The 13,454-nt window shown below is 39.2% G+C and overlaps 1 protein-coding gene across 1 annotated transcript in view; it reads right to left on the bottom strand.

Moving 5' to 3' along the window:
- The window catches only part of mgat5b (alpha-1,6-mannosylglycoprotein 6-beta-N-acetylglucosaminyltransferase B), a gene marked incomplete at both ends in the record, with an annotated part of 64,973 nt that overhangs the window by 37,113 nt on the left and 14,406 nt on the right, over nucleotides 1-13,454 (bottom strand). Inside the window, 3 exons of the mRNA XM_080488615.1 lie at nucleotides 737-810; nucleotides 2,285-2,394; nucleotides 7,019-7,163. Of these exons, the coding sequence (XP_080344741.1) occupies nucleotides 737-810; nucleotides 2,285-2,394; nucleotides 7,019-7,163 (329 nt within the window). The remainder of the gene's footprint in view (nucleotides 1-736; nucleotides 811-2,284; nucleotides 2,395-7,018; nucleotides 7,164-13,454) is intronic.

Below are 13,454 nucleotides of genomic sequence, written 5' to 3'. Positions count from 1 at the left end.
AAAAAGAGACGACACCTGTATTTATGCAATTTATATCTGCTTCTGCCAAGTTGGTGATTTGTCTGATACACAGGAACCAGATGAAGAGAGCTGGTTGTGTTGATGTGGTGCTAAGAGTTGAGTGGACTTTTTAAAGGCTTGGTTCATTGTGGGCAATCTGCCTACTTTCAGACACATAATGATCACTAATAAAGTTTTTTTTTTTATGGCAAAGATGGAGACTTAGCTGCTTTTATATTCATACCGCCTGTATTCAGCTGTTCTACCAGCTCATATGCACATTCAGACAGCACCTTTTCATGGAGGTCATTCAGTGCGCTTCTAGACAACAGATAATGCACATTTCCATGGAAATAGCAATCTACTGAACGAACATTGCATATCCGCAACCTTGAGAGAGACACGCAGTAGCATTGCTTATAATATTCTGCTTGCATATACTTCCACATATTACATTTTCGTATGTCAATATTATTTGTGTCACCGTGTATTTCAGACAGCCTGCTCATAAAACCTCTGTTTGCTCTTTTATTCTTTACAATATTCAGTTTTTCTCTGCTTTCAGACAATGCAGTTTATTGCTCTGACAACCTTGATCTTGACAAGAACATTGTCTTATCTTATTATAGAAGAATTTATGTCTCTGTTGTGCCAAGGTGAATCACCAAGAGGCGGCAAAGGGATAATTGCTGTTTGTGTGAAATTGTTTGGACTTAAGCGAGATAAAAAGACTTACATCCATCTTGCTGGGACAGTCCGGATACCGGGGATCTTTGGGAATCTCACACTGCCCAGGCACTCCATCCCTGGCTGGGGAGAAAACATATGGAGGGTATTTATCGAAGCCTAAAATACACCACTTTGAGAAAAAAAAAAAACACAATCACCAAGCGAGGGTATACATCAACTACAAAAAACACAAACGCAAAGAGTAAGGAGATGTAACACATACCAAGAAAAGGTACATTTTGGGAAGACATAATCTACTATGGTTTTACATCTTTATCGAAAAATATTAAGCAGTGAATTTTCTCCAACATCGTCTGTCTTTGTTTTCTCATCTGAAACTGCAGTTAATATAGCAAGACAGTGGATTAAGGTAACCCATAAAAGATACAGCTTCACAAAATAGGTATATATAGGTATGAATTAATGCTTTACAAACCCTTTGAACACCCACATAAGCGTGAGCCTTTGGGGTTAGTATTGATCTATTGTCCTTACAGTGTTTCCCCTGGGTATTAAGTTTCATTGTGTTCTGCTTTAAAGAGTATATTCTTGAGCTTTTGGGGTGAAAGGAGATAAATTAGAGACTGCAGCAAGATAACAAGCTTCTGTAAAAGCCTGGTCTCCCTTGCTGACTGACCAGCTCTCTGTTCCAGCCCACTCACTGGATTTACTATAGATAGATTGCATCAGAGTGATTCATAAAAATCATAATCTTGCCCCCTTCTCTCTTTCTTCCCTTCCAATCGAAGCACATCTTTCCTGTCTCTTTCTGTTGCTCTGCCGACTCTCTCCCTCCTTCCTTTTCCCTCAGTGTGTCTTCTCCCTTCTTTCTCGCCTTGAAGCCCGGCTCCAGTAAGCCTAATTAAAAGCAGCGGTTGTAGCTCTTCCACCAGCATCCTGCCAAGCGTTGAAGAGCACAATCACAGACAAATAATTGCCAGCCATTCTGTATGATTAGCATGATAAAGACAGACCTCTCACGATGAGAACTGCGACTGCCTGCCGCCGTCACAACTTAGCCAGGTTCACATCAGGCTCATTTAAATTATATCAGACATTATGACAACAGGCAAATTGCCGGGCGTATTTTAATGAGACGGGGTGTTGAATTGTTTTCATTCAGTGGAGATACCGAGGGGTGAGTGAAGATGTAAATTGAAACATAATGTCTGATTTCCAATAAATTAACGGAAAAAAGAGTGACTGAAGCACGCCGGTAATCCCACCTTTTGTTAACATGCAGTATTCAGCACCGAGTGTTTATGAGGAGGCACCATGCTGTAGGCAAGTTTTAGTTCCGTAACAACAAACTGTGACCTGCCGTTTCAAAGGTTAATGCTCTGTGAATAATGTTTGTCATGTTCTATAGGATCAACCAGCAAGTGCATGTTAGCCATAAATTGTTCATTCAAGCTGGATTCCGGTCTGACAGCTGAGCTTACAGCGCGTAGGCGGAGACGAGAGGAGAAGTGTCTTGAGATTGGAAAGGGGATTCGTCAAGGGGCAACAGCTATATCTGCTACTCCCCGTCCTTGTGCGTTTTGAAAAATCGTACCTCTGTTGTTGGCAATGCTGCGCTGCAGGATCTGCTCCACCCTCACTGCCATGTCAGACATGTTCTGGGCGATGGCCTGGATCCGCTCCACCAGGCCTATAGGCTGAATCCTGGTGGCACACATAAACACACACACACACTCGTCTTTAAACTACAATCAGGCAGCTTCAAAAAAGCGAGAGCATTATATTTCCTCTATAGCGCCCTTCTATGTCGCAGTATTTGTTCTTTTCCTTCCCGCCACAGTGAGCATGAAGTAGAAGAAATGCTAATTATCTAGAACTCGAGGCGTGAAATCGAAAATGCTTTTAAACACTGACAGATAATTCATTTGTTGAGATAATAAAGTAACTGTGCATATTAAAACAGTCCGTGGGGGAAAATAAAAACAGAAGACAATTAGGATGTTGGCAAATATGTTTCACTGCACTTGACCCCTGTGGCCTAAAAACCATCGCAGATGTAATCAGGAAACAACATTTTACAAAGGAATAGACATATGTGCTGGAAGAAACAGAAAGAAAGCAAGCATGAAAAGGTTTCAGTATCAAAGAGAAACGGCTAATTATCCAAAACTTTGTTCAGTCCAAATCCTTCTCAATAAAAGTTTCACTTTGCCTCCAAATCAGCAGATTTATCATAATGTGCCTCACGTTTTGCTGCTGCATGTGACTCCCTAACAAGAAAATATTCCAGGAATCTAATAACTGCACTACAAGAATATGAATCATTCGTGGAAAAGAGACATCTTACCAAAGTTTGTCTTTCTTAGGAAAGAAAGAAATCATAAGAGAAGCAACATCAAGTTCTAACAAACAACTCAGGGGTGTTATTATACTTGTAATTCTGAAACTTAATTCTTAATTTTAAGTTTATGGTCAGACATCTTCTACATATGTGATATAATTGACTACAAGCAACTATAGTTTACGATTACTCATCATCTTCATTAACATGTGATCTGACAACACTTCAAGAAAAGAAAATAGTGGGGGTAAAAAACTAAACATACAATATGTTGTCTTCAAAATGTTTGTCGATCCATAAAAATCCGATACACAATGAAAAAAAAAATATTAAAAAACACCAAATGTTTTCACAGTTGGATTCAGTGAATGTAACGTCGCCTGAACTGCAACTGGAAAAATAAAACAAAATGAATGTACTTATTTTTTGGATATCAATCAACTCAAGCAAAGAGGCCACATAAGAAACAAAAGCTCAACTGTTCGATTGTGTCTTCACCCACGATTGATTAGATACATTTGATCATCAGCTTCAATCATCTTTGGTATAATCACAGTTTTTTGTTTTTTTCAATTCTTTTAGAGAGATGACTAAAATTGTTTACCCATAGATCTTGGACTCAATCCAGAGTATTGACATAAGCTGGTGTAGAAGATAGATGGCTGGATGAATATCTCGCCTGATAGTTTCAGTTCAAAGGGACGTGGAAGCAAACCAGGATACGGTTTACGGTCCGCCCTAGATCCTAGAAAGACTTCCACTGTGGTTTTCTTTGACATGACAGTGATATCTGACGTTCCAAAGAAATGTTCCTGGACCACAGGTTGAGAACCACACTTGTAAATGTTTGCAGTTGCATCCTGTGTGTTGTGATTATTGTTTCCAAACTGCTTGACATGTACAGAGACTGACTTGGTAACATCTGCAGAATAACAATTGTGCAGATCAGTTAAAATACTGACCTCAACTTTAATGATTTGTGTTATCAGTGGTGTAATTAACATTCATTAACAGAACCACGGTCTGATAGCGTATTGTTGCCGATTTACATGATGACGAACGCTTAACTGAATTATTTTAATGAGCTCTCTTGTTTTATTCGAGCATTTCTGGATTTATATTGCTCATTAAACAGCTCTGCGTATGTAAAGCAAGAAAACCCACAAAAACAATTAGAACAGTGGTTTAGAGTCGGATAAACATCATGTGGGGAAAGTCTGATTTCATTGAAGCAATATTTATCATTGGGCGCACGTGTGTGTGTGTGTGTGTGTGTGTGTGTGTGTGTGTGTGTGTGTGTGTGTGTGTGTGTGTGTGTGTGTGTGTGTGTGTGTGTGTGTGTGTGTGTGTGTGTGTCCCCAGGGAACGCAATCCAACTTTGCTTGTGTGCATAACTTAACATAATCCTGAAGCCCAATTTGACTCTTCTTTATTCCATGGAGGCGAATGCGAGCCAAACACATCGTCCTCTATCCTTTATTAAATGCCAGTATAGTACCGTACAGTAAAAGCTGTCACATACACAAACCCAAAGACACACATGCGCGGAGGATTTTACCGGCGCACTCAGAACTCCACCAAATTTATGTTGCTGTTAGTGGAGATGCTATCGGTTGCTGAAGGGCAAAGGGACAGCCTAATTGTCTTTTCAACATTACTCCAGATGGGAAAAGTTTTTCCTGCCAGTAGATCTTATAGTAATTTCCAGGGTTGACACCAAGCCTGAGCTAGATGAATTTTTTATTTTTTATTTTTAATCACCTCAGTGAGGTAAAACGAAGCCAAGAAGTATCACCACATGATATATTTTCCACCACCAAGTTGGTTTTAAAACTATTTGGCCTTTGTCACTGTAACATTTGCAGTGGAGTCCCTGAGAGGCCAATTAAATGATTGTTGGAAGTGTGCGACTGAGGATACATCCGCAGGGCATTCTGCGGAGAAGCTAAACTGTTAAATGTAACATCACACTGCTCTTGGAAGTAATAATAATATGAAGAGTTTTGGCTACAGTGCAGTAAATATTTTCCCTCAGGCTTCTTAAAAGCTGAGGTGAGGTTGGGTGAGGGGCTGCACTTGTGCAATTATTTTCAGCTGCAGCTGCACAAGTGGACAGACACAGTGTAAATCGGAAATATCATTACGGTAACCCTTTAAGCATAATCAGATGTGCTTATTATTGTGTGCAGTACCGCAGACTCTTTCAAAGTGAATTTCAGAGTAGACCTTCTGTGAGGAAGAGGAAGGTGATGTCCAGGAAGGCACGGAGCAGGAGGGGGCTTCCTCTCCATAAAACCGGAGCAGGTTGTGGGTATAGGAAAAAGTCTGTTTCCAAGGAAACCACAGAGCACACAACTCTAGGCTGGCAGCCTCAACTTATCCGGCAAGACACCTGCTCATTTCTCTTTTTTTTAATGCGACCATCTCTTTTATTTCTCCAGCTGCCCAGGTCGAGGGATTGGATTTGTTTAAACAGAGATGACTTTCACTACTGCTTCACTAGTGCAAGCTGCTTTTTCACACCACACACGTGCTGAGGCGGGATGCCCCAGGGCCCCATATTTGGACTTTTTTGTCCTTCTTCACAGCGGTCTACTTCTGCCTCTTTGTTTCTCGCACTCTTACTATGCCAGAGAAATCCTCCTTTGGCACACAGGCAGAGCTGCAGGTAGTCTTGAAGTTGCTCTTCTTTCACTGCATCGCTCATTAGCTCCTTATTAACAACACTGCAGTTAAACATCTACAACACTGGGAAGTTTTATCCTTTTGCTTTAACGAATCAATTCGGGAAGACGTCTACTTTACCATACAGATACAACTTAGTTTACACTGAATAGTGAAGTTTCAGTGAAGCTATCGCCAGGAGCTCTATTCAGATTTTCCTTCTGATACATGTTATGAGTGCGTCATATATAACCCGTCACAATCCTATATATTGAAAAGTAAACTGTACTGTTAGGAATGTTTGTACTCCATTTGATCTGAAATATGTCAAGCACTTTGAAATAATTGTGATGATTATGGCTTATAAAACAACTTCTTTCATGTAATGATGTGCACTTAGAGATTCTCTGTTTCATGACCCATAAGCCAATATTGTAAAGAACGACACAAAAAAAGAATGTGAACATTCCAATTTATCTATACTAATTCAAAAATAAAGGTTTTAAATGAATTATGGCAAACTAAAACATAAACTTCAAACAATAAAGTTCTAAGTCCCGGTTAGTAATACACTCACAAAGAATAAAACTATGCTATTATTATAAACTTGTAACGTTTATATTATAACAACTGTCTTTGTTGTAAATATTATTACCAACCACTTGAATAGTTAAAATTATTCGTTTGCATATTTGATTTGATCAAATTTACTCCGCAAAGTTGTATACCTACAAAAACTAGCCATTTTATATTTCCAGATTCTTGGAATATACAGTATATAGAACATTTTAAAGGTTTGTCGCATTGATCACGATCTTATATAATACCAACAGAATAAAACCATTTTATTTTTAGAGTCCAAGGAGCGTGTGTGGATTGGGGAAACCAAGAATCCCATAACATAAAGCATCCAGCCTACAGCTGTCATTGATCAGAGACAGAAATACTAAACACTGTCTTGATTTCACAATCAGGAGTCTCAGTAAGTAATCGTGCCAAGTGTGTAATTTGTAATGTTTTGGCATCATACCCAAAGATAAATACATATGGCGCAATCTTGGTTATGCACATTGAGCAATTTTCAAAGTCAATAATCAAAAAAGAAACAAGCAAATACTACAATACTTCTCTAACAATACTACAATAAATTTCAAGAATAAAGATGTTTATTTTCTTAAAGTCTTCACTTTTCCCTGTGAACTACAACCAACCTTGAATGACATAACCGTTTCTTCTGCATTGTTTGCAGCTTCCCTTTCAAAACTTTCGGTCAAATAAATGGCAAAAGAAACAAGAAACATGCAAGCAAGTGTTGCGCTTTACCTGTCCAAGGCCGAGCTGAGCTCATCCAGCCTGTGGGCATCGGTGGTGTTACTCAGCTTGGATAGAGCATCCATTCGCTTCATAATCACCTCCAGCATGTCGCTGATCTTCCTCAGGACTCCACGAGACTCTGGGCCACCGAGTACTAAAAAAAAAAAAAAAAAGAGAGAGAAAAAAGCCAAAGACAGACAGATGAAGCAATGTAATAAAGACAAAGTCTCATGATAGAAATTTTTCAATCAGTTATTATGAATAAAATGATGGAATATTTCTCAGACCATTAGATTTTCAAGTTTGAAACTTAATTCTTGCTCTCCTAAAAGAAAACCTTTATTTTTGGCTTAAAACTAAAAATGATCATCAGAATACAACAGATTTGTGCAAGAACTGTGCAACCTTATGTGCACATTGAATACTTCTATTCTGTGGCAGGCTGGATTTACCAAATTTAATGGCGCTTTCGCAAAACATGCACATAATTAAATTAGTGAAATAAATCAAAAAGGTTGGTCAGTTACACTAACTACTACAATAGAGCCTTTAAAGAAATGGAAAGACGGCATTTCTGTCAAACATTTTCAAGATGAAAATAAATCAAATACAAGAGCAACAGGAGACGGAAGAGACAACAAATTATAAATGTATAATCAGTTCACAAAAAATAAATGAATCAGGTTTTTGGCACAAGAAAATACACATCTATCTAGGGTTACGTACACACCGTCTTACACAAAATTCAGTTTCACTGAGAACATAATGTAGCAAAAGAAACTGTTGTTTTTGTTGTGACTACATAAAATATTGACTGTACTAGTTGTAAAATTGCATCAGAGCAGAAGAGATCCATTAACACCACATGTTCAGTCTCTGTTTCAGCCCCCAGATTATTCTTTCTTCCCTTAAAATGTCATTTTACTTTACTTGCTATTTACTATTGTTCCTCGTTACCGATGCCTGAAGCTTACTGGGATCCAAGACTTCAGCCAAACACAAGAATAAATAAATTAGTCACAGTATTGAGTTTGCCTTCCCGCTTGGCTCGAATTAATAACGACTTGACTGATGGCAAATCGGTCGGATGCTGTTAGCAAACACCTAGTCAATTAACAAGCTTGCAGCTACAAACAATAAGGTCAAAGGCGGCCCCAGAGAGCATCGCAAGCGAGTCAAGCTCTTGACCCGGTGTTGTTTTCTTTGAGCACAGTGAGCTCGGTGCCAACCAAAACTATTAAACAGGTAACTGTATCAAACTACTTGGAAAACACAATTAGCCCGTTGCCTTGGGCAGTGGCAGTCTTAAGTCGTTTTTGATGAAGAAAATTCTGAGAATCTAGAAGAAATAAAGCGACACCCTCTGGAAACCCCCCCCCCCCAACAAAAACCTCCAACAGAAACCAATAACAACCTTATATTGTTCTCAGAGAAAATAAAGCCTCACCTCTGAGTGGTCCCGCATCAATTGTATTAGAAAATGCAGTGTGTGCAGGCTCACTTCCCTTGTCGGAGTTCATTTATCACAGCTCAGGCAAAAGTCACCTTTCACAGAAAAAAAAATTATTCAATCACCTGTAACTAAACCAAGGAGAGAGACTGTTGAAAAGTGGGCTCTCATCTGCTGTGAGAAATGGTCTGTTTCTGAGGTTAAAAAAAAAAAAAAAAAAAGAAAAGAAAAGAGGCACTCACAATCACAACTAAAGCTCAAAATTTAATCCTAAGAGGAAGAACCAAGACGTTTGCCCACTTTTTCTTCTATTTTGCTCTTTGGTGCAGTCATTTCTGGAATTCTAAGTCAAACTGTCTTAGAGACATCCTCCTTTAAATAATTCAGCACCAAAAGACAAAAGTTTCATCCAAGCAAAGAAAAAAAAAAAACGCTTCAACAAAATCCAGCTTAATAACAGCAGTGATACGTTTTGCTAAAATAATGATGCAGGATAAAGAAACGAAATTCGATTTGGGAAACAAGAAATCCCTGTGAGTAACGTATTACCATGCGGCCCAAACAAGTAAACGGCAAATCTATGAAAACAATTCCAAATAAATATTCATCACCCTAAAGTATGCATTTGTGAGGATATCTGTGGAAAACAAATGGCCATAGCTCTTAAGGAGGGCTCGGGCTATTTTTGCGGAATTTAACGTGTCCAATATCAGTTACGGTCTACTCACTGCAGTAAATCTAAACAAAGCCTGCGAGCTAAAGTGTGGGAAGGGCTCACATTTCTTCCCGGTAATGATCCGCACACACATTGTGCTAGTAAATCACTATTACTGAAACTCAACACCTACCTACAAAGTACATTTTTAGCACGGAGTCTTATATATGTTTGCAATCAACAGCTCATCACGCATCCTTTTACACCTGCTTTCGGTGGTCTCTCGGGAAACATTGGCGGATTTGTTTTTTTCCCAATGCCGATTGCACTGTGATGACAGCAGTGTAGCACATGTGGATGGTCTGCGCATTTACTTAATGCCTCCTCTGAGTCATTCCTCATCAGCTGGTTAATAAAAGGCCAATTTAGAAGCGGCTAATCTCCTTTAACGACTCAATTTGGGAAGTGCCACTGCACAATCGATATTATGAACAAATTCCAATTAAATCACTGTTTGTACTGTTTTCCGATGGGACGCTGTACACTTTTAACACAGTGGCTGCCCAACTATAAACGACTGCCCTCAGAAGGCCCTACAAAAAACATTTTCCCTGAGCACACGAGTCACTGCCACAGATTGCCTTTGCCCATTATTCGTCTGACAGTTGGTATTTCTCTTTTTCTGTTCAGCAGACGCCCCCACTTGATCCCTTCACCTGCTCCTAACTTTCTCCCGTGCTTTCCAAAATATAAAAACGTGCCTTCCATACTACACTAATGAACACACAGACGGGGCCTGATCTACCAAAGGTCTGCGTGATTAAAATCAGGTGCAAACATACTAGAAGCTGACGACAGGACACACAGTTAAGTAATCTGACATTCACACACTGTAACATGCATTATATCTATTTTGTGCATTTGTCTCCATGAATATGGAATATTATGCATGCGTTCCAGATCAAGCCAAACACAAGTAGTTTGATTACTGCATCTTAAAAAGTGTGTTTTGTTTTAAACATTACATGGTTTTCTGTGTTGAACTTCTGGCAATATTTTCTTTTCCCGTAGCTTTACCTGTGTGAACGATCACCTTCGATATTGCATTTTTCCCCCATTTATTATCTTTAGTGCTCCGATATGTTTTAATAACTTCCTCCACCAACACGTCCAATTTCATGGTATGACATTTACCTTTGTGCCTATGGGGGTTCAGTGCAATATTCAATGATTCCATGGTGAAATTACACAAAAGAACACAGAAAAAAAAAAAAAAAGTTTCCAGTAGTTTTTCTTGTGTAAACAAGGCACAATTGTTATTTGAACACTCCTGTTCGTGCAAAATATCACACATGATGTTCTTCTTTGATGATCACCTGAAAAAACACACAACCGATGACGCAATCCACTGCAATTTAGTACAAATCATAACAGAGCTTAGTAACTCAGGCCAACACAGTGGCTTTGTTTGAGTATTGTACAAAAATAGGGTCGTTATTTTGGCTATGACAGGTGTACAGTCATTTTCCCCAAAATACGATAATTTGGAGCCTCTGGAATAATAAAACTATATTTCACACCGAGCAAAGCTGAGCCCAAGTCAAACAAAGAGGTGCCTGTGTTTTTATCGATCAGTCTCTCAACGCCGAATTCGCAGGTGGAGAAAAACACAACGGACTGAATGTCCTTCATAGTCATCACAAATATAGAGCTTCAGCATCTCTTGAAACGAAGTCAGACTCAGCGAAAGCTTTGTTTGGTGGCCGCAGTTCCATTAGCGGTATTCAATATACTGCCACAAAGCTACAGACAAGTCATTTACAAGGAAGATTTGCAAAACAGCTGTTTAAATGGCAGGGTCACTGCTGGAACACAAAGTGCAGCGTGTGAGAAAAAGAAATAATCCAGAGTTTTGGGTAGAAAATAAAAAGCCAAACTGCTGCCATCCTCTTAACAGATTATGGCTTTTGTTGCTGACCTGCCGGAGGCACAGAAGCTCTTCTACTTATTTGTGTTTTATGTGCTTATTTGATCTGTCTGCTGGCCATTACGTACCCGGGACATGGATGGTGTGAAGCTATTAAGCATTTTTGTTCTTGGACTGATCCTTATTTACACGGTGGAATTGCTCTTTTCAGGAAGACGCCACCTCTGCTACTCGAAAGAGTTTACCTTAAGCCTACAACAATCATAAAACGTGGAGACAACCCTAAGGAACTACGAGTTCAAACAAATCATCAGCGTTGTTAGATGAAATGAAAGGTATCGGCCCTTTCATCTGTAATCCTGGCCAATGTTTGCTTATTACAGAAAGAAAAAAAAGGTTTAATTAGAAGCCAATGTCCACGATAGGAAAGCTTCAGTTCCAGCCTTCACCAAAAGAATGGAAGGATGGAATGTTTTATTGATCCTCTTGGTGAAACTACTCCTCTGCGTTTAACCCATCCTATTCATAGTTAACCTTAACTACACATAAGAGCAGTGGGCTGCCTTGAAGTGGCACCGGGGGAGGAGTTGGGGGTCAAAGGTCTTGCTCAGGAACTCACAGTGGTGGTGAGTCAGTGGTGGGATTCCAACCTGTGAACTTCCCAAGTCTCCTTCTCTAAACTCTGTCAAAGACAACAATATGTGTGGGGTCTGTTTTTATGTCAACCAGCACTGTTTGTGCTCCAAACGCTGAATTTAAATCTTCTCATAGAATTCCGACTGTTTTTTTTTGTTTTTTTTTATTTCTCTCCTCTTAACAAATGAGAGTCGATCCCTCCAGATTCCCTCAAATGTATTTGCGGTGACTTTAACCACTGCTCCATGGTTAAAACACCGAAATCAATACGTCACATGCTCTCCACAATCGAACTGAATATTGGATAAACATTACAGAGCCATTCCAACAACATATGAATCTATAGCACTATGCCCTCCAGGCTCTGCTGACTCCATTTCTGCTGGCATGAGTTTACAAACCAGTCAACAAACAATTTGTGAAACACGTCAGACAAATAAGTGACGGCTTGAGTATTGGCAACCTTCAAGGTTATTTTGACTGCACCAATCAGGAGGAATGTTTAAAACCTTCACAGACCGTTGAAGTTGTTTACATATCAGACATCAAGTTGTCAGTTTTTAATCAGACCTTTTGGAAACAGCAAATAACATGTTCAATTCAGGGAGATAGTCTAACTCATTACCACCATCATATTTGAATAATATATAATAACAACATACAAAAGCTCTTTACAACTATTTTGCATTGGTAAAAAGAAAAAACAACCCGCCAGAATCATTCAATCAACCAGTTATTTATTCTATCACAAACTCTCAATTTTCATGATCTGCTAGAATTCAAAGCTGCACAAATGATGTTCAAAGCAGGGAATAAAATGTTACAGAAAATATCCAGAAATATGCTTTGTGAAAGGGAAGGAGGGGTTACAAGTTAAAGGGCCGAATTCATTTCAGAGCGAGTCACATTCACACAACAAAAAAAATACTTTTTGTATTTGCATCTTTGGCGTAGAGCTGTGGAACAGGTTAAATGTGGAGGTACAACATTTTTTTTTAAAATATGAATCAGTTCAAAAACAAATACAAGAATATTATATTGACTCGGTACAGGAATGTGGAAAAGCCTCATTAAGCTACAAACTTGTGGATACGGATCTTGTTTATGGATGAAAGTGATTAAACCCATATGTGAATGTGTGTGTTAGTGGGTGTATGTACTTAAGTGTGTGTGACATCATGTACATTTGTGTATTTATTGAAGAGTAGTCCATATATTGGGTTTTTGTACTATTAGAATGTCTGCGTGCACGTATTTGGCTTGTATCTAATATTATTTTATACAATACTCAAAAGATTCTCTTACAAAAATGAATTTTTTTACGAGATGCTGAGAAGAAAGGAGTCAACAGGGAGATCAAGCAAGCGAACCCCAAGCACAACAGGCCAAGAGCCCTAAATGACCTTTGACCTATGAGAACCTTGAGAGGCTTGTAAAGAAGTTTATTATCAACATCACAGCAAACCGACTCGACACACTCCAGTTTGCATCAGACACAGCCAGAGGAGTGGATGAAACTGGTTTGTACCGGACTCAGTACTCAGTTTCTCCTCTGCATCTAACGCACCTCATTGTGCTCAATGCACCGAGCCTGATGCGTCTCGATGGCGGCGAGGTTTTCTTCAAGCCCACAGAGATGCAAAGTTACAACTTTGATCCACGGTGTCGTTGATAAGCTCATGTTTGATAGGAACACAGACAACACTTCCTAAAGAAGCCCTCCTCCTCTGATAGTCACAGCATCCTCAAAGGTTGTACGTGAAATGGTTTTCAACCT

Source organism: Lipophrys pholis, assembly GCF_963383615.2.
Source record: "Lipophrys pholis genome assembly, chromosome: 19".
Classification (NCBI taxonomy): Eukaryota; Metazoa; Chordata; class Actinopteri; order Blenniiformes; family Blenniidae; genus Lipophrys; species Lipophrys pholis.
Note: the sequence above shows the minus strand (reverse complement) of the source record. Positions and strands in the feature narration are given on the sequence as shown.